Raw genomic sequence first — 22,720 nt, forward strand, 5'->3', positions numbered from 1 at the left:
GTAGAGACCATGGGGAGCCGATTTCATATAGAAAACGGGCTCATAAAGGTCATCCAGCACACGATGCAGCTGCAGACGATCTTGCACGTGGAGTAGATTCCATGGATATATCTGGATCATCCTCGCATTATTAATCCTATTATTCGCGGCCACCTTATGATCCATATGGATATGGTATTTTCGAGGCATCGTCTTTTAGTGGTTACTATCTTATGCAGTCTGAAGCATCTTACAGATCAGATTTTGCTACCGATGTATTCGGATGGGCTCCTCCACAGCCATACCATCATCCCGAAGATACTTCTCAAAGCTAGAGTTTGAGTGAGAGATCTGAGACGTCTTACAATCCAGAGAGGATGCCTTATAGGATGAATATTCAGGAGTACAGTGCATCTTGGTTAGAGGGTTGGACTGATGTTCCTCCAGATTATGCTAATGATCCAGATATCTACGAGCGTCACAGACACTCGATGAGATATTAAATGCAGAGTAGATCTTGAGGTTAGTATATCATTTTTGTGCTTTATACTTTAAAAGTTTAGATATATTTTAATACATATATATATATATATATTTTAATTTTAGGATGATATAGTTGTAATATAATGTAAATAAATATATATTTAAAATTTTGGATCAAAAGTCCCGATACCACTATTGAACTCAAAAATTGAATCCAAATATGTCAATAATATGCAATATAATGTAATTTTGGGGCTGTATTTATGAATTAATTACTTGGAGATAAAAAATAAAATAAAAAAAATTATATCGATACCGAACCAATACGTCGGAGCGTATCGTGTGTCAGTACGGTACGATACTGGTATCGTACCGTACTAGTCGGGCATCGGTACGGGCTCCGATACCAGTACAGCAGACCTTGATGACGCACCATGGAAGAGAAAACTTCTGTGTAGTCTTCTCTTCGCTCTGTGTGTATCCCTTTGCTACTAGCCTTGCTTTAAATCTGACTCCATCTTGCTCTGAAGGTATCTCTTTTTTAGTGAACATCCTTCATTTGGAGCCAATGGGTCGAGCACCTCTAGGTAGAGCCATCAGTTGCCATGTCTGATTCTTCTTGAGTGACTCCATCTCCTTTATCATGGCCTACATCCATGACTCCTTGTTTGCACTCTCCATGGCCTCTGCATAGATTTTTGGATCTCCATTTACAATGATGAGAGCATATAAAATAGTCTTATCAATGCCATACCTGACTGGTCTACAGATGGTATGCTGGGGCTTGTGCAGTGCCACTCCCACTGGTGCATTCCTTCCACTTGATGTCTGTGGCTCCTCCTGCACCTCCATCTGAACAGTTGGCTCTCTATGCTGGTCCTCTACCTGAGTAAGACCTCTCCTATCCAACTCCACCTCAATAGGTACACTCCTATAAGTGGAAGTAGATTGCATGCCATCAGCTTGTGACTGAGCACCACTGTCCATCTTTACTTTTCCAACTTCACCTGTACTCTTCGACCTCTCCAAGATGCTTCTCTCGTCAAAAATGACATCCCTGCTGATCACCAACCACTGGGCTTGAGAGTCCCACAGTAGGTACCTTTTAACTTTGTGGATACCTGATGAATGTCATCTTCTGAGACTTAGAATCAGCTTGCTTCTTTCAGTTGTCTCCATATGTGCATAGGTCGGGCAATCGAAAATCCTTAGGTGGCCAAGCTCCATCTTCTTTCCACTTCAGACCTCCTCTGGAATGCCTCCATTCAACTTGCGATGAGGAGATCTGTTAACAAGAAAATATTAAAAAGTTATTGCATTACCCCAAAAAGACTTTAGGAGTGATGTCTGCAGTCTCAAACTCCGTACCTTCTCTGTCAGTGTCCGGTTTTTCCTCTCTGCAACATCGTTATGTTGAGGGGTCATCTTCAATGTGTAATGGCGTTTGATGTCATTCTCCTCACAGTACCTCCTGAACTCTAGGCTTGTGTATTCTCCTTCATTATCCGACCTGAGGCACTTCACCTGTTTTTCTGTCTCTTTTTCTATTTCAGCTCTCTAGGCTCTAAATCGGGCAAACACCTCTGATTTCTCCTTAATCAGATACAGCCACACATTCCTTGAGTAGTCATCAATGAATATGACAAAGTATTTTGCCCAACCTCTAGTTGATACTGGAGCCGGTCCCCATATATCTGAGTGCACTAAATCCAGCACTCCTTCACTATGCTTGGTACTGTTGACAAATTTCACTCTATGCTGTTTGCCAAAGATACATGGCTCATACAAATCATTGCCCTCCTTTAGGATTGGGATCATACCTCTTCTACTTAACTTTGTGAGCCTTCGGTCACTCATGTGACCTATCCATTAGTGCCACAGCTGATACATAAGCTGTTCCTCCTGTGCTGCTGCAAGCATCTTCGCACTATCATTCACCACTGAGCCTTCTATCCTATAGAGATTGTTGCTCAATCTTCTTTCCCTCATCACCACTAAAACTCTCTTGGTAATCTTCAAGCATCCACTTCCCGACTGGCTACTAAAAGCATATCCCTGCTACTCCAAGTAGCCCAAAGGGATTAAGTTCTTTTTCAACTCCGACACATGCTTGACATTTGACAATATACGAATGATCCCGTCATACATCATCACCCTAATAGTGCCACTTTACAAGGGTGATCATCATCAAGGCTTGTATTTCCTCCATCGGTCTTCATGTAGGTAGCAAACCACTCCCGATGAGATATGTAGTGATGTAAGAATGTTGAATCCAATATCCACGCAGTATCACACTCTGTGGACCCATCCGATACCACCAGTATATCATCCCCACTGCTTATAGATGCGGTGTCACTGCTTATGTTGGCCTTCTCCTTCTCTGATTTTCAAAGAGGACAATTTCTTTTCAAGTGCCTAGTTTGATGGCACTGGAAACACTTCCAAGCTTTCTTCTGATCCCGAGACTTTGACCTATCCTTGGATTTACCCTTAACCTTTTTTGGTCTTTCCTACCTCTCATTTACAGTCAGAACCTCAGAATTAGGATTTCTTTTGTAGATCTTTTTTCTTTGCTCATTAGACTTAAGCACTCCAACAACCTCTTTATAGTTTAGGATCTCCTTCCCATAAACTAAGGTTGTTATGAGACCGTCATACGATCTTAGGAGATAATACAGTAGCAACAATGCCCTATCCTCATCTATCTTCACATACAGACTTATCACCTCTGAACAAACTTGATTAAACCTCTGAATATGAGCAACGAGGTCTCCTCCTTCGGGCATCCTCAGACTGTACAGCTATCTCTTCAACCACAGCTTATTCGTCATGTTCTTCCCCATGTATGTGTTCTCTAGTCTCATCTAGAGCCCCTTTACCATAGTTTATGTACATACCTCGGGCAGTGCCTGATCAGCCAAGCATATCCTAATGGTGCTAAAAGCAATTTCTTCCAACTCTTCTTGATCCTCAGCATCGATCCTTTTCAGTTTTTCTCTTATCAAGACTTTGTAGATCTTTTGCTGAATCAGCAAATCTTTTACCCTTTGCTGCCATAGGGTAAAGTTTCCCTTGCCGTTGTATTTCTCAAAATCTACCTTAAATCCACTTGAAGTCATTACCACAATCAAGCAAAATCTGCAACCCTAAACACCTTTCTGCAAACAAAAAGATACCAAAATAATCCCCTTTACCAAAGATCTATCTGACCTAGATCTTTCTTCAAACCTTCTCTTTCATCTCTTCCACGTGTAGAACCTCTCCACCTCAAACAGGAGATCACCATGAAGAAGACAGAAAAGTTTTGAGATAAAATTTGATGCTGCAGATTCTAGATGCAGAAAACCCTAGGCACCTTCTTTTCTCCACGCAATCCTGCTCTGATACCAATTGTTGAGGATCTAGTACCGTGCGTGGGATCCTGGTAATTAGCCAGCAATCGAAGAAAGAACACCTGGATGTGGAAGCAAAAACAAGGCAGATCAAAAGCAATCAATGATGCCCCAGCTTCGAGAGAAAGAGAGAGAAGAAGGAGAAGATGTTCTTGGGAGAAAGAGATTTATTCAGCATTCAATTCAAATTTAGAATTACAATCCTTGACCTAATTACATGTATATATACCTATACAAAAGGGTCAAGCCCAAAGCTCAACAAGACTCCCAATAGCTAACTCAATGTGATTGCACACCCCAAGTCCATGTACACCCATGTCATACTATGCACTCATCCCTTGGATTTAATCTCAGTCCAAACCATGAATTAGCTCCTTAAGACCTTTCTAACCAAGACCTTAAGTCACCTAGGATCAAACCAAACTCTAGACCCAAACAGAAATCCCATATAGCTTTTGCACGAAAATTGAGTCGACTTATACTGAGATTGAGTCGGCTCATCTGGGATTGACTCGACTTAAATTGGAACTGAGTCAACTCACCTGCACACGTGGCGGCCACAGATTTTCGAAACCCATATTTCTATCTGGACATCCTCTATGACATAGTCGACTCACTTCTGAGACTAAGTCGACTCACCTTGAACTTAGTCGACCCAGTTTCAGAATGAGCCGACTAAGATGTTGAATCTTTTGCTATCTTTTCTGATGCTGTGATCTAGCTACCCCTTTTGGCTGATCCTTCTGCTAGCTGGCCCTCTTGACCCTTTAGCCTCTTTTCATATGTTTTCAAGGCTTGGGAGCACCACACTTGAGCTCACATAGATAAATCAACCAAAAGACATTTTAAAATCTGAAACTGTCCAAGTGTGGAGCAGTTTTCCTTAAATCCCATCTTTACTTATTAAGCTTGAGAAAATTTGATAACAAATGAAGATTATTGCAGCTTGTGAAAGATTTTTAAACTCATATATGCACCACTTAGGAAATTGGTGCAATGCTCTGGAGTGTAGCAATCTATTGTGTTTTTTAAAAATATTCTTTGTTAGGTTGGCTGAATTTTGATAGCAGTTTGTCAAACATAGCCCATAAATCAAACACTTAATCAATAAGACATCCAATTGGTAATTGAGTCCCAAAAAATGTGTCTCCCAAGACATCAAGAAGTCATGGTGAACTATGCAAAGGCTTACATACCATGAAATTTAGAAAGAAAAATAGAATGCTCAAATTAGGCTATTTAAGTGGTTTGCTAAACTAAGATCTAGTGTAAATTACTAGTACTATTAAACTGTACAAATGCTCAAGATCTATCCAGTGCATAGCTGACATGGGACTAAACACATTCCCACATGAGTCCTCACATGAACACCTATTACTTATGTAACTTTTCCTGCCATACAATGAGGGAATCTTTAATGCTTGTCCTTGCAAAAAATAGAGTGATAATCATTGCATTATCTTAAAAATGAGTGGAGTAAATAAATTCTATTGTGCTACTACTTTCCAAATTATGATTAAGATCCTTGGGTTATTCTCATGTTCAGGACCTCTTCTATAGCCGACTACTTCTTTGGTTTGTAATTTTTCGATCCTTTGCCCATTAGTTCTACAAGAAATCTGTGCCCTTGATACTATTTCTTGATCAAAAGTGGTTGAGGAAAGTTGATTTTGACTAAAACTTACCAAAATAGAGGGAGAAAGCAGTGAGGATTTTGGCTTCCAACTTCATATATTATTCTCGATTTGGAATGCAAAGGAAATATCACTAACAAAGGGTGATATATTATCCTTGGTGCAATGGTAAGGTTGCTCCATTGTGACATGAAGTTTACAAATTTGAAACATATAAATACCCTTTTTGAACATGGGTGTAAGGCCGTGTGCATCTAATCCTCCCCAAACCCTATGGTGGTGGAAGCATCGTGCACTAAGACGCCCTTTTTTAAATCAAATATTTCTAACCCTTCTTTAGTATGGATTGGATTGTGATATTTTGGTAATATTTACATGAACCTCAACTTGACAATGAGAACTTTTTGCTGCTGACTCCGATAATTGAGATTTATATTGAATGCACACATAATGTATCTTCAGTAATCAGTGGAGAGCTTGGAAAAATAATACCTTGCTTTAGTATCATGTAGCTTGAGTCATAAGCATCAAAAAAAGTATAAAATTAATCTTTTAACTATTAATGGATAAATGCTTAGAATGCACATTTCCAAGAAGCCACAAGCCATCACATGTGGCACTATTATCTAGTGCATGCATGGTATGCCGAACTGTCCAGTTCACCTTGTACCAAATTGGTGCAGAATTGGCAAGGTTCGACTAGTTTATTCGAGAAAAGCCATGAGTTGCTCCAAACTATTGGTGGTTCGTAGTGAAACTAGTGCCAATTGCCTGATTCGAATTGGTCCCTCCCCCACCCCACACCCGAGAACTTGTATGAATCGCTCAATTTGAACTAGTTCGACACCCCCTCTTTTAATAATAGAGAGGCCTAAGAAAGCCTTCTGAGCCTTCTTAGGCCTTTCATCCCTTCCATTTTCAAACCCTCTCCCCCAGTTTCACCAAAAGCTCCATGATTTCGATGATTAAGGGAGAATACAATTCTAAACAAGATAAGGTGGCTCTCGCCCACCTCATTTCTTTCCATTAATTTTTTTCAATGTCAAAAGATACTGAGATAATTGAAAAATAAGGAACGATCATGCCAGAATTTTTGATTTTGATATGATTTCATGATATATTATAGATCTATAGATGATCTACCAAATGAGACTTAAATCTTTAATTTTTATTAAATATATAATTTTTTAAATTTAAAAATATTTTTTTGATTAAAATTTTTTAAAAAAATCCAAAAATAACTATAAAATTAGAAACTTGTTTAGGGGTATACAAGTTACTCTCTTCTAAATTTGATGTCCATTTATTTAAGTTTGAATGTGATCAAGTGTATAGTGGCTTAGGTCTAAACCTGAATAAAATTGAAAAGTAAGTAGCTTTTGATTCATATCCATGGGTTTAGAAAAATATATGTAGCATTCATGGTAGGATTCTATATGGATCTAAGCTCAAATTAATTTTTTTAAATCTTTATTTTTATTTTTTTTAAATTTTAAAAATTATTAAAAATATATAATCAATACAAAAAAATAAAAAATTAGTACTATGTATTAAATAATTCATAAATATTTTTTAAAATAGAAAACATATATTCTGAATTTATGATATTTAAAGTTATTTTTTAATTTAAAAATTATTAAAAATATGTAGATAACAAAAATATGAAAATTAGTGCTATATATTAGATAATTCAAAAGTGTTTTTGAAGTAAAAATATATTTTTTCATCATAACAAAATTTGTTATTTTTAAATAACTAATAACCAACATGCTTGATAAATATGAAGTAATAGATTCATTGAGGAAAAAAAGGCTTAGAGTTTGACATTAATTAGGATCATGGGCAAATTCTCTCGAGTTAGCACTACTAGAGGTATAATTGGTGCAATATAGAGTTAAAGGGATGAGGGATAACTAGGTTGAAACATCTGGTTGGTAATTATCCGGATGTAGTTATGTGCCAGAAATATCTACAAGAGGTTTCACAGCTGATGAAGTACTTTGTTAATTTTAAAGTAGTGAAGAAGATGGTTGCCAAGAAGGTGGAGGTGGATCGTCAATTGGTAAAGCCATCTTCCTATCACTCCAAGAAGTCAGAGAAGGCCTTTGCTCTAGATGATGTCGGGAGATGAGAGAGATGTTGGAAGGGGGAGAAAGAGGGGGCTCGGAAGCCCTCCTCTCCTCCAGTGACTGAGCCTTGTTTCGAAGGAAATAGGGGCTCGTTGGCATATAAAGAAGCTAAAAAAAAAATTTATTTTTTTTAGTTTCTTTAAGTGATGTGGGCACATCATGTGCCGACTTCATTAAAAGAAGTCAAAAAAAATAAAAAAAAGGGGCCGAACCCTTGTTTTGTTCGAAAAGGGGCTCGACCACCAGAGAGGAGGGCATCTGAGCCCCCTCTCTCCCTCTCCCAGCATCTCTTGCTCCCCCTCCCTTTCCCTCTCTCTCCTTTCCCTCCTCCCTCCCTCCCCCCTCTCTATCTCTCTCTCTTCCTCTCATTCTGCCTCTTCCTTTAGTTTTTTTCAATTTATGCTGGGATGGGATGGCATGGTACTGTATTATAACATACTGCTGGCCTACCAGCACATGTACTAATTCCGGTATTGTGGACTTTGCTTGGTACACTATGAAAGGTACCATGAACTGAAATGGGATTGTAGTATGATACATACCATGTATGAAGATCATATGAGTTCACCATAAGTATCCTGCTGGTTTAAATTAGAAAAAACAAAAAAAGAAAGAACAAAAGAAAAGATGTATTGAGCGGTCGGAGGATGGTGCAGGTTGATATGGGGCAGTACAAGTTGGTTTAAGGTGCTATGGGTTTACCATGCCCGGCACATCATGCCAATAGTGTATCAAGATTTGGTTTGGTATATGAGTAGAACTTGTTCGAACTAGTCAGAATCAAGCAAAACCATCATGCCCGGCACCATGTTATACAGACCCATATTATTTGGTTTCAAATGGTACCATGGCTGGGTGTAAAAAAATATTGTATTTTTTACCACGTGTTCCACATTATATGGACCATATTGTACCATAGTGGTAACATACGAGTATGGTAAGCAGTATTGATATATCAAATCTTGGTTGGTGTTCACATACAAAATTATCCCAAGTTGTGATGTGTACTGGTCCTTGACTGGTGACATGTGCCCCAACTTGCATGGGGCCTGTATAAGTGAAGGTCGTCCAAAATGCCTAGGTGCAATGGGCATCCAGAGTCAAAAAAAATAAAAATCCAAAAAATAAGTAAAATTCATAATATATCATCGCATAAGTAAATTATTGCAGGTACATATGTTTGATTCGTAAAGAACACATGAAAAAACATCCTATTCTTCCTAGCTAGCATGCAACTCCCTTCAACTACTCTCCCTGGACACCTTTTTTCTTGTTCTGCCCTAACCATCTTTCTCTTCCACTCAAGATGGAGAGGAAGAGGGATATGGGGGCTTAGATCTATGACGAAGCACCTGGATGAAGGGCTGTCATTTGATGGAAGGTGGAATATCTGATATGGATGGCTATGATGTAAGAATGACACCATATTTAAAATACTTTTTTATTATGATATTTAAAGCACTTTGATGCATACAGTTCAAACCTTATTAGTACACATGAAAAAACATGGTCAGAATTTGAACTTTTGAAGTGATAAATGATATCATAAATAGGTGCCACCTTCATGGGAAACTGGCCAAAAAGCAGCTTGACACTTGCTCAGGCTCTAACCTAGGTGCTCAGGTAGCTGCGCCGCTTGGTAGCCAGGAAACTTGCTAGGCACCTAGGCACTTGGGCTGCCGGGGTGCCTAAATGGGGCCATTTAGGCACCTGCCTGTGACAATACTGGAATGGGCAATACCTGAATTTTTTTTAATTACAACAGAAAACTTTGTGCACTTGCACTTTTATCAAATTTTCTTGTTTTGGGGCTTCTAAGCTGGGCCTCAAGCAAAAGATTCCAAGAAAATGTGGAAGGGTTTCTTTCTCAATAATCTATTTATACAAGCTAGTGGTTGCTTCATTTCTTCTAAGGAAACCTGTAATAACTGTATAATTACAGGCTCATGTTAGAAAATATGGATTTTAGTTTCTCATAACAGTAGCTTTTAGTGGTTGTTTCAAAAAACTGCTTTAAGGGAAACTAGTTTATATGAGCAACCAATGCATGGGTTTTTCTTTGCGATAATACAATATCATGTCATATTGTATATACTTGTGCAGTTGTGCTAATTATGTACTTTTATTGTGCATTTTTTTTTACACACATTTATATACAATTTGCTAAATAAGTGTTTTCCATAATGAAAATTATCTCTATAAATACATATAGTAAATTAATTAGTACAATAGCTTTCATTGATAAGGACCATAGCTTTCAATGTTATAGATAGATTATGTCATAAGGCATGCAATCATTGCAATTTGACTTCAATAAATAATGGATTTCACTGTTTTCTAGGTAATTCCCTGAGAATGTCATCAACTTACACGGGAAGTGAGCTCTCTCTTTCGAAAGCTGCTTGGGGACTATCAGAGAGTCTTGCTGATATTCTACCTTGTATTTCTGTGAGTATAATGTCTTAGATTACATATTCAAACATACTATCTTGCTCTGTTAGAAGTTTATTATCTTTAATCAGTATGAAATTTATATAATATTTGATTTAGATTTGTTATGTTAGTTATTGTTTGTTAAGAATAAAACATAAAATCATGGTGAATATTATAATGAGTTGTCAAGATCATGACTACTATAGTAAGCATGACCTCAAAGATTCCAAGATCAGAATATCGTGGCTATTATGGTCAAAATATCATGGCTATTCTCGAGGATTCCAAGATTAGAATATCATGACTATTATAGTTAGAATATCATAGCTATTATGGTCGTAACTATCATGGCTATTATAGTAGTGATTACTATAGAGATTTCAGGATCAAATTTACCATACTTATTTGATTATTAGACACAATTGTATAGCTTCCATATGTATTTGGATACAATTATAAAGCTACCATAGTAGCTATTCTCTTTTAGTTTATTTAAAGAGTTGTATTCATGAAAATAAAAATGATAAATACAAAATTATTTTTTCCATTAACATGGTATCAGAGCCAAAATCCTAATCAAAGCAAGCAGTTGCCACCCCTTTTCTCTGTCTAGTCGCCATCTTCTTTCCGCCTCCCATCATCTCCTAACTCTTTCAGTCCCTGTCAACCACCAGATCTATCCCAAAATCAGATCTGCAGATTTGCCATTTGCCATCCAAATCAGCCATTTTACAGCCTACTACTTGTGTCTTTATGTGTTTACTGGTTTGTGCCTTTCAATACAGATTTTTTGCAATGATTGTGGAGTTTGTTTTGATGGGATGTAGGTTGTGTGATAATAACCTATGGATTAGAAGTCTCTAGTAGGGATGATTGGGTTGATCTCAGGTTATTTGTGATAGCATGATGCGAGTTATGGAAGTGTGAGGGTGTAGTTTATTATGGTATTATTTAGTGAAGTGTTTGAGTAATGGCATCAGAAGAGGGTCTTAAGAGTATTGAAGTGGTGTCCTCACACTAGAAATTAATTGATATGATGCTAGCTGGTGATGGATCCAATTTTATGGAATGACGTTTTCTTGTCAAGGTTAATGTTGGAGGACTTGACAAGAAAGAACACCTTACTGAGTTATGTCCTGAGGGAGAAAGAGAAGTCAAACTATGGTTGGCTGAAGATAAGAGACTATTTTCTCATATTGTCAATTGCATTGATAGAAAGATGGCTCTCTCAATGCAGCATGTTATGACGGTGAAAGAGTTATGGGAGTTATTGCATCAGTATTTTTCTGGGACTAGAAATATGAGAAGGTTATATAGTTTGGCTCAAGAGGTGAGTCGTCCAAGTCAGAATGGGCGAAGTATTATGGAGTATTACTATGAGTATAAATGAGCCACAGAAGATTTTTGTACAGCAATGTCGATCTCCACTGATGTAGCTATGATGGAGCAGCATGAGAGACTATTTGTATTTGGTTGGTTGTCTAGATTGGATACAGAGTACGAGGTGATTCGATCACAGTTGTTGGCCAATAAGGATGTGGATTCCTTGTTCGATGTTGTCACAACGGTACGTAGTGCAGCCTGGGAGAGTACCTTAGGTATGAGATGATTCGATCACAGTTGTTGGCCAATAAGGATGTGGATTTCTTGTTCGATGTTGTCACAACTGTACTTAGTACAGCCTGGGAGAGTACCTTGGTACTAAGGACATGTCTAGTAGATCTACCCTTGCATCTCAGAATAATGGTGGTGGTGGATATAGAGGAGGGAGAGATGGAGGATGTGGTGGTAGAGGAGGACATGGAGGTAGAGGATATGGTGGTCGTGGGAGTCAGAGGGTGTGCTATAACTGTGGAGAACTAGGATATTTTCATCACCAGTGTCCTAAACCTCCACAGGCACAGCAGATGCAGCCTCAGTATCAGGCATCCAGATTTGCTCATGTTGTATCACGTCCAATTGATTCAACTACTTATCACCCAGAGGGTCGCACCGTAGTCATGTCTGATGAGGAGTTTGCAAGGTACACTTAGTTTCAGCAATCTCAGCAGTCGATATCCTCCTCTAAAGCTACTCTAGTCAAGATAGGTAACCCCGTCGTTTATCTTTCATCCTTATCTCGATACTGGATCATTAACTTAGGTGCTACCAACCACATGACAGATGATCAAGGTATCTTATCCCATTATAAACTGTCTGATGAGTGCTTTAATATAACACTAGCAGATGGATCCACTACCAAAGTCTTAGGTAGTAGAGATACATCCATTACCTCTTCGCTATCCTTGTCTTCTGTATTATATTTTTTTAAATTTTTTTTAACTTGATGTCTGTTAGCCAAATCACTGAAGTCTTAAATTATTGTGTTATATTTTTTTCTATCTACTGTTTATTTCAAGATCTATCGACTCGAAAGATCCTTGGTAAGAGAAGCGAGTCAAATGGGTTGTATCTGCTGGATGAGGTTGCTATTACTATCCCATCTGGTATTGCATCTACCGTCAGGTCTGACATCACTCCATTCCAACTTCATTGTCGTCTTGATCATCCATCCCTAGAAGTCTTGAAGAAAATGTGTCCTGAGTTAATTTCAGTAACTAGTTTGTCTTGTGAATCGTGTGAGTTTGCTAAACACCATCGGGTGTTATATCTTCCAAGAGTGAATAAACGAGCCTTGTCTCCTAATCTTGTTCACTCTGATGTTCGGGGTCCATGTCATGTTACTTCTAAGTCCGATTTTTGATATTTTGTAATTTTTGTTGATGATTATTCAAGAAGTACTTGGTTATATCTAATGAAATCTCGATTTGAGTTATTTTATACTTTTTCTGCTTTTTGTTCTGAGGTTTATACTCAGTATAATTACAATGTTCGTATTCTTCATAGTGATAAGGCCAAAGAATATTTTTCTGATCAATTTAACACTTATATGATACAGAATGACATTATCCATGAATCATCATGTGTTGTTACCCCTCAACAAAATGAAATAGCTGAGAGGAAGAATTGTCATCTTGTGGAAGTTGCTAGAGCTTTAATGTTTCAAATGAGAGTACCTAAAATATTTTGGGCAGATATGGTTCATACTGCTGTATTTCTTATAAACCGCATGCCGTCCTTTGTTTTTAATGGTCGTGCACTTTATACAGTTCTATGTCCTACTCGGTCATTGTTTCCCATTCCTTCAAAGACATTTGGCTGCACTTATTTTGTACAGGATATGAGATCCCAGGTCAGTAAGTTGGACTCTCGATTACTAAAGTGTGTCTTTCTTGGATACTCCCGTACACAAAAAAGGTATTGATGTTATTCTCCTATGTTAGGTCGATATCTTGTATCTCGAGATGTCATCTTCTTTGAATTGAGTTCTTTCTTTGCTAGTCCCTCTCCTTCTACTTCTAAGATGGATTCTATGGAGGACTTTCTGATCTACACAGTTAATTATCTCACTTCTACCACTTCATCTGATCCATCTCGTCCTCCCATTACTTATGTTTACACCCACCATGATAAACCTCCCCGGTTAGATGTTGCAGGTCCTTAACCAGCAGATCCACCAGTGGCTGTCTCATCTCTACTTGCTTCTGCGTTGTCTGATTCTAATCTTGATCTACCTATTGCTCTCAAAAAAGGTAAATGCAATTGTACCCATTTTATTTCATCCTTTGTTTTCTATAACTATTTATCACAGTCAACCCACTCCTTTGTTACCTCTCTTGATTCTATGACTATTCCTAAGATATTAGATAAGGCGTTATCACATAATGGCTGGAGGACAGCTATGGAGGAAAAAATGTCGGCTCTTGAGACTAATGGCACTTGGGATCTGGTTTCTCTCTCATCAGGTAAGTGTACTATTGGGTGTAAGTGGGTATATGTGGTGAAGATGAAGGCTGATGGTTCTGTTGATAGATTTAAAGCTCGTTTGGTAAGGGATATGCCTAGACTTATGGTGTAGATTATATTAATACTTTCTCTCCTGTGGCTAAGATGCCATCTATTCACATATTTATTTTCTTAGCTGCTACTTATTGTTGGCCTTGTATCAGTTAGATGTCAAGAATGCATTTCTTTATGGTGACTTACAGGAAGAAGTGTATATGGAGCAACCCCCTAGATTTGTTGCTCAGGGAGAGTATAGTAAGGTGTGCAAATTAAAAAAATCATTATGTGGGTTGAAGCAGTCTCCCAGAGCCTAGTTTGATAGGTTCAGTGATGTGGTGATAGAGTTTGGCATGAAGAGGAGTTCATATGATCATACTATGTTTTTCAAACATACTGACGGTGGTTGTATTTTATTGATTGTGTATGTTGATGATATTGTGAGTACAGGGAGCGATGCATAGGGTATTTCTTCATTAAAGGAGTTTTTTTAGGCAAGTTTTCAAATAAAAGATTTGGGACAACTGAAATACTTCTTTGGGATTAAACTAGCTTACTCAAAGAAAGGTATATTTCTTTCTCCAAGGAAGTATGTTCTAGATCTTTTGACAAATACTGGTCTACTTGGAGCAAAGTCTTGCGAAATTCCTATGGATCTAAATGTCAAACTTGTAGTAGATGAGGGGGAGATGTTTACTGAACCAGAGAAATACAGAAGACTTGTTGGAAAACTCAACTATCTCACAATCACTCGATCAGATATTGCATTTTCTGTGAGTGTATTGAGTCAGTTCATGATAGCACCCACTACTGTACATTGGGATGCTTTAATCCGTATAGTGAGGTACTTGAAAGGAACCCAGGAAAGGGTATTGTGTATGGAGATCATGGTGGTATACAGATTAAGGGGTTCATTGATGCTGATTGGGCAGATTTGCCTAATGATAGAAAGTTTACAACAGGATACTATGTATTTATGGGAGGAAATTTAATATCTTGAAAGAGTAAGAAGCAAAATATAGTCTCTCGATCAAGTGCAGAATCAGAATACCGGGCCATGGCATAGACAACATGTGAATTGATGTGGATTCGACATCTTCTAAAAGGGATTGGTCTTATAGATTCTTCTCCTATGAAGCTATGGTGTGATAATTAGGCAGTTATGCATATTGCATCAAATCTAGTATTTCATGAGAGGATAAAGCACATTGAAGTTGATTGTCACTTTGTGAGGGAGAAAATTCAGCAAAAGCTCATTTCCACCGGTTACATACGCTCAGAGGATCAACTGACCGATTTGTTTACAAAGAGTCTTATTCGGACTAGGATTGATTACATTTGTGACAAGCTGGGCATGATTAATATTTATGCTCTAGCTTGAGGAGGAGTGTTAAGAATAAAACATAGAATCATGGTGAATATCATAATGAGTTGTCAAGATCATGACTACTATGGTAAGCATGACCTCAAAGATTCCAAGATCAAAATATCATGGCTATTATAGTCAAAATATCATGGCTATTCTCAATGACTCCAAGATCAGAATATCATGACTATTATGGTCAGAATATCATAGCTATTATCGTCGTAAATATCATTGCTATTATGGTAGTGATTACTATAAAGATTCCATGGTCAAATTTACCATACTTATTTGATTATTAGACATAATTGTATAGCTTCCATATGTGTTTGGATACAATTGTAAAGCTACCATAGTAGATATTCCCTTTTAGTCTATTTAAAGAGTTGTATTCATGAAGATAAAAATGAGAATATAAAATTATCTTTTTCATTAATATTGTTTATAGTTCTTAAGGGATACACTTGTGTCCTAATCAACTTGACAACTTGAATACATTCCCAACATAATGTACATATGTTGTAGAATGCTTGTTTGTTCAACTATATTTTCTGATTTAACCATTTTTCATCAATGGTTTATCTTATGTCTAGCAGACTGTACCTGACTAATTGAAAGAAATTGTTTCTTTTATCCTTGACTTTTAGTAACTTATCATCAGCATTGAGCATGTCCAATGAGAAACAACATAACTGGAAGCAACACATGGATGTGATCTCAAGGTTGAAATATTCTATATTTTATCTCAAGGTTGAGATCACATGGATCTGATCTCAAGGTTTCTATTATTCTTTTTTATACTCTCTTATAGAGGTGGCAATGGGTCAGATTAACTTCCATCATTTAGTCAAACTGATCTTGAACCAAACTGAATTTGACAAGCTAGCAGGTTGGACAAGGCCTACCCAAACAAATTGGTGGGTCAATTGGGCTGGCCCAGCCTTTACATGTATACCCAAGTTGGTAGTCGATGAAGTCATTCTCCAGATGCAAGTTAAATGTTGCATGACTAGAAGATGCATTTTTACTAAGCAATCCCAAATGTCTGGATCATCTAGATAACCGGTAAAAGGTAGCAAGGTATAAGAAGGTGGCCTGGTCAGATAGCAGTTCCACATAAGAATCAAATCCATCTACAAAGTGATTAAACACCTCTTGCTCAAGACTGGATTCTTTCCATCAATTTTCTCATAGATTATGGGTTATATTAATATATTTAGATTCTGAATATAATTTGACTGCCATGCAAGGTCTGCCAATCCAATGCCGAGGCTCATATTAGCTGATGACCAATTCGAAATGGTACAAGTCTGTACCATACCGTGCCACCTGCCAGGGCATATCGAAACAAGGAGAGGGTGGGAGAGAGGGAGGAGAGGGAGGAAGAGGGGCAGGGAGAGGGAGGAAGGGAGGGAGGGAGAGGGAGAAAACCCTAGCCTGAACCATAACCGTATGAAATTGGTGGTCAAAAAGAGGGGGAGCAAGAGGGACAAAGAGAGAGGGGAGTGGGAGAGAGAGATTGATCAAGAGTCGTATCTATTTGTTGTTGTCGCATGATCACCATAGTAGATCTCCCATCATGCGTTGCCATCACCATTGCATGATCTCCCATCATGGCGGAAGAGGAGGAGAGAGATCAATTGAAAGAAGGAGAGGGAGAGAGATCGAGCAAAGACTGGGACTGCGAGAAGGGGTTAGGGTGGGGCTCAAGGGTTTATTAGGGGCCGAATTGTCCAACCTGCCTGAGCCATTCTAGTTCGGCTAACCTTGCTGGTTGCTGCCATGTTTGTAGCCTATCACAGTTCTTTCAGATTGTAATAAATATGCTGATAATATGTCTATTAATGTTATGATGCATATATGTGCTTCTTTTTTTTTTTTGATGAGAATATATTTGTTTCTTCAAACTTCAACAACCAGAACTATATTTGCCGCAGGAGGAGACCTGTCTTGCTACAATGGTTCGTCCGTTTCTGTTCATGTTATAATAGAAATATCTAAATATGCTTCTTTCATCATTTGTCTCAACAACCATATTTCAGTATAGTTGGGTAATCCTGTATCTAGAATTTTTTAGCTTTAATCAGGAAATACAATGCTTGAGGTATTGTCTTTTCCAATGGTGATGCATTAGAAAATTTTGTTTTGCAGTTTTTGGTTGATATATTACCAAAAGAATCTCTTCTGTGGAAATTGAAGATGCTAAGATCGGCATCGTTTTACGTCAATTCTCGTCTCCATGCTGTCAAAGCTCAGGCGCTGATACTTGCCAGGTACTTGATCTATTACTTCCTAATATAGTCACCATAGGTACAGGAAAATAATGTTAACAATTAATTTAAGAATTTTAAGGAGTTTGCATTATTTTTGATCAAAGTTCAGAGAAAATTTGCAAGCCTTGCCCTTTGTTTGTACACACTTGTGGTGCTGGAAATGGGCTGAATTTGGGGTTGAGCAAATTTGAAATGCCAAAAAAGCCCAATCAAAAAGTCCAACCTAAATTGATGTAAAATTGGGCCCTTTTCAAGGCACAATTTCCAGCCCTATGCATTTGTTTGGTGTTCCCATTTATTGTGAACATTGTTTGGCCCTTTATTATGATAATTTTGATATACTTGTGACAATTAAATAATGCTTCTTCAATTGCAGTTAACCTAACCAAGCATTTCAGAAATATATAATTAAGTACACTTCATAGAAAGATGATCCCCCATTTTTTGTCTGCAAAGTAGATGATCCTCTGGTTTCCTAAGTATCGTAAAATGTGATGTATAAAGAACTAGTTCCTAGTTCACATGAAGAGCATCTTCTGTGCTGCCTTGAATATAAATGCAGAAATTTTGGCTTTCTTGTTTCTGATCAAACAATCGGCTGCTGATATCTCATTATCTCATGTTAATTTTAATATTACAACTTGAGCAAGGATATGAAGGACCAATAATTTAAGTAGTGTACCAAACCAATCCATATTGGCTGCGCTATATCAGGCTTGAACCAGTACCTGGTTTACCCTCCTTGTTGTGTGTCGGTACCATGGGATGTGCCATACCTATTAAGGCATGCTATAGTATACACTGTTGACCCCTTCCCTAACAATTTAAGCTTTTGGGTTCTAGTGGTTAGTTTTTTTTCTTTTTAGGTATCATGGTGTCAGAGCTGAAGGTTATAGGTTCAAATCCCCATTCGGCCATTTTCTTTTCTTATTCACTTGTTTGTTATCTTGAGTCTTTTCTTCTTCGACTTATTCCCAGTTATATTGAGTCCTTGATTTATCTATGCCTTCCTGGTCATGGTCTGGCCCACAAATGAGGGAGGCCAGGGCTATTAAGCTCTGACTTTCATGACTAACCCCTTCCCTATTATCTCAAGCTTTTGGGTTCTAGTTGTTAGTCAACATTGGTACTAGCACTGAAGGCTTTGGGTTCAAATCCCCATTCAGGCCATTTTCTTTTTCCTTTTTTAAATTCACTTGCTTGTTGTATTGATGTCTTCTTTAATTCATTCCTGATTGTTATCTTGAGTCATTCTTGACTCATTTTTACCTTTGTGTGCATTATTCTGGGCTGCACATTATAGGGACCACTGGTATTAAGGCCTAACTTATATTGTTGACCCTTTCCCTAATAGCTTTGTGCTTTTGACATTTAATGATTAGTAACAGTACTTACACTCGTTATAGCTTGTATCAACTGGGTTCCAGTATAGATACTGAAACCAATGCTTCGAACATTGTGAAGGATAGAATGGCTCACTGTACTGCCCCATATCGGGCGGTACAGGGTGTACCATACTGGTGTGCCGAACCGTCTAGTCTCGATATAGGCGTATCGTACTGGACTACATACCGACACTATATTGGAATTTCACTGGTACATATCGAGATGGCGAATCTTGAAGGATACTATATATACAATAATATATCTGTGAAAATCTAAGAACCAAGTTTCTTCCTTTTTCATGTCAGATACAACTCTTTTTTGGTAGAAGGAAAATATGCAATGAAGAAATAATCTTATATTTACTTGTATCTGAGAGCCTGAGGAAAGAGTTGGATGCATGTCATGCTGGGTTTTCTGCTAATGGAGTCAAATTTTGGATTGTCCATTTTAGAATTGTTTAAATCCATATCAATTAGTTTGATTTGTAAAACCTGAATCCACCCAATTCTTTATTATTTTGGTATACTTTTTCAGATCCAACCTCATTAGCTAGTATCTTCCTTATGTTGAAGGTTTATCTGATTTATTTAGCAGCCCTACACTCAAGGCTCGGGAAATTATAGACTTTGAAAATTCTTCTAATAACAGTTACCTTTTGTTCATTGTTCACTTGTAGGAGGAATTATTTTGAAGTTTCAAGTTATTGGCAACCTTTCTTGGTCACTTTTCTTTCAAAACTCAATTAGCTTTCCAAATTGTTGTAGTTTTCAACACATAGAAACCCATATAAATGTCAATGTTATCAAGCAATGTATGATGATGCCCTTTCTGCCAAAAGTTTTCCTGTTTTTCATGAAGTCTCTTTTCTTGCCTAAACTTGCTTTCCTAGATTTAATGAGGTTTATGCTTCATAAACTTCTTGTAAGAAGTTCTCAAACTTAGACAGATCACACTGTGACAAACCAAAAACCTGACCCTTAAGAATGAGATGTTGCTTACCGGTCAGGGTCTGGGAAAGGATGAAGTATTACTGTTAAGCCATTTGTGCATGTTCCACCATAAACAGCTAAATTTGTTACTTTAACATTTTACATGTGGAACTTCTCCAAAATCTGGGCATCTGGAACTTTGATGGTGTTCTGACTATTAAGTTTTGGTCTGACTTTTTGGTAATCCATCTTTCTTCAGCTTGCAGCTGCATGGTGAGTACAGAGCAAACTAGTCTTTCATCTATATTGAGTTCTATTGCAGTTTCTTTTGTCATGTGTCACCACTCACCCGTATATTCAGATTCCTGTCATAACATTCATTATTGTGCTACAAGCTACTCAGTTTTTCAAGGACTGCACATGAATAGCCAGTCTAGTAAGATATGTTTGTGTATGCTTCTTGCAAACTGTACATATAATCATAGTTAGTGAGAGTGTTCAAATTTCATGACGTCTTTTCAGAATGATGGGGTTGATATTGCTGTCCTTTTAGTGGAAGGGATCAATTGTTGCCCAGCCATGAAGAAGCTGAAAGACTTTGTAGTGCACTGCCAAGTTGCAGAATCCGTCATTTTAAGGATGGTGGTCACAGCATTTTCCTGGTATGTGTGCTGATTCTTTTTGTCTTCCAATATTCTTTTGGTAAGCATTGTCAACACTCCTTAAAAATGAAAAGCTCCTATATAGATGATCATGTAGAGTCAATGCATTATTTTACTGAAAAAGCTTCCTCTGGTTCTTGTTGGACAAGAAAAAATTGTGTTACTATTTTATCCTTTGCTACATAGTTTTTCTTGAAACCATATAATCTTCATCTGATTTCAATAAATTGAAAGAAAACTATAGACCGTACTTTAATCAATATTCTGTAATCATTTGTTGGACATTGCCTTAATAGATGTAAGTGTCTATTTTATTTTATTTTATTTTGTCATGCCAAAAGGAGAACTTTAGAATAAGGCTTCTTGTCCATGGTTATATTATGTTAGATAACTGTTGATTCTTACAGCAAAGGAGTTCATTATCAGATTTTCTTATGGTATATTATGTTCGATAACCAGCAATACTTATAGCAAAGGAATTCACTATCATAATTTTTATATCTATATTTATCATGAAAATCATGATTTTTTTTAATCGAGCCTACGATTCTAAATCTAGGCTTTTAGGAGTTTGGCAACCATTTTGCTCAGATGTTTAGCATGTTTTGTTTTAATTTTCTTGCATGTATGATGCGAAAATATCTGGTTGACATGTTGTTCAGTAGATATACTGTATCAGCAAATTTTCTATATGTATGCTTGAACTGCTGGGTGGAACGTAAAGTTGTCAACATCTGCCACTGGAATTATAGTACCATTGCATTTTATATACAAATTGTATTGACTTTTCAGCTCCTGGCTAATGATATGATTAATGGCAACTATCTCATATTGATTCAGGAAGGTGGCATCGATTTGTTGACCACAATAAAGGGTGCTGGTTATTTCCGCCGTTCAAGACAGCTAGACTATGTGTCAGACTATTTATTGCCTACTCCTGATGAGCTCCAAAAGACAACAGAACAGTACAGGTATAAAAAGTATTCATACATTGTTATGGTATTACTGTTCTTTTTGCTGTGGAACTCTGAGATTCTTGGCCAAATTCTTCAGTATATTCTGTCAAAAGTCTCTGATGGCTTAGCATTTGTGCATTTCAGATGGATTGACCTTGCTATGAGCCCAGTCATGTTGTCAACTTTAGAGGATGGCAAAGTAGTAAGAGGCCTTACTGGGGTTCCATTGGAGGGACCTGCTGTGCTTGTTGGGTACCATATGCTGCTGGGTTTAGAACTGGGTCCTCTGGTCACAAGGCTGTTTCTTGAAAGAAAAATACATCTTCGAGGCATTGCTCATCCATTTATGTTTGATAGGGCTTCAGAATTACTTATGCTAGATTCATCATCATTTGATGGATATAGACTTTTGGGTGCTGTTCCTGTCTCGGCAGCCAATTTCTATAAGCTTCTGTCAAGGAACTCATTTGTTTTACTATACCCTGGAGGTGCACGTGAAGCTCTTCATAGAAAGGTAACTTCTTATCATCATCATAGTCATTTCTTTAGTAAGATAACGATTAGTAATTTGTTCTCAGACTAGTTGTTTTCCGATAACAAGATTCATGAAAACTGGATTTCAAGATCTTTAATATATTTTTTTTCCTTAGAATAACAGATTTTGAGATAGTTGAGAAGTTTTAGACATAAAAGTTGGCAAGAGAAAATCAAAGATTCAATATTTATTAAAGCATGGCAGGATTAGGAACAAGATAGGTCCCTGGGTTTATGGATTTAGGATGAAAACATTCAAAATTATGTGTTGATGGATAAAAAAAATGTACTTGAACTTAGGCTACAGTTAACTAAAAAGGTGGTTTTCTTGTGTTCATTTTGTAATTAGTGTCTAGGGCTATGGTAGGGGAATCTAGAGTCTGACTGAGATTAATGAGTATCTTGAGGGACCTAACCAAATTTTAGGCTGGTTATAATTGTACTTAGACCTGAACTTGGTTAATGGTCAAACAGGTAAAATTTGAAAAAGGAGAAAGGAGTTATATTTTAAGGATGGTTAGAGCCTCAAGTTCATGATTCTAAAATCTTGGAGGTTCTTTAAGGTCCAGAATATTGGTTTAGACAATGAACATCAGGGAAAAAGAAAGAATAAAGAATAGCTGGTAAAACAAAATTTTCTCCTCAGATGTATACCTTATACAAAAAGGTCTTCAGCCCCTTCTCT

At 37.4% G+C, this 22,720-nt stretch overlaps 1 protein-coding gene across 3 annotated transcripts in view; it reads left to right on the forward strand.

Annotated features, from left to right (window-relative positions):
* Positions 1–22,720, forward strand: part of LOC105033840 (phytyl ester synthase 1, chloroplastic) — a 66,220-nt gene that overhangs the window by 32,181 nt on the left and 11,319 nt on the right. For all 3 annotated transcript variants that reach the window (XR_830050.4, XM_029261411.2, XM_010908777.4), the window contains exons 6-10: positions 9,959–10,065; positions 17,447–17,568; positions 20,437–20,545; positions 21,386–21,516; positions 21,646–22,015. Coding sequence is in view for 2 of the 3 variants with exons in the window: in XM_029261411.2 (XP_029117244.1) it covers positions 9,959–10,065; positions 17,447–17,568; positions 20,437–20,545; positions 21,386–21,516; positions 21,646–22,015 (839 nt within the window). In the remaining variant the exon portion in view is untranslated. The remainder of the gene's footprint in view (positions 1–9,958; positions 10,066–17,446; positions 17,569–20,436; positions 20,546–21,385; positions 21,517–21,645; positions 22,016–22,720) is intronic.

The sequence above is a fragment of the Elaeis guineensis genome, chromosome 7 (assembly GCF_000442705.2).
Source record: "Elaeis guineensis isolate ETL-2024a chromosome 7, EG11, whole genome shotgun sequence".
Classification (NCBI taxonomy): Eukaryota; Viridiplantae; Streptophyta; class Magnoliopsida; order Arecales; family Arecaceae; genus Elaeis; species Elaeis guineensis.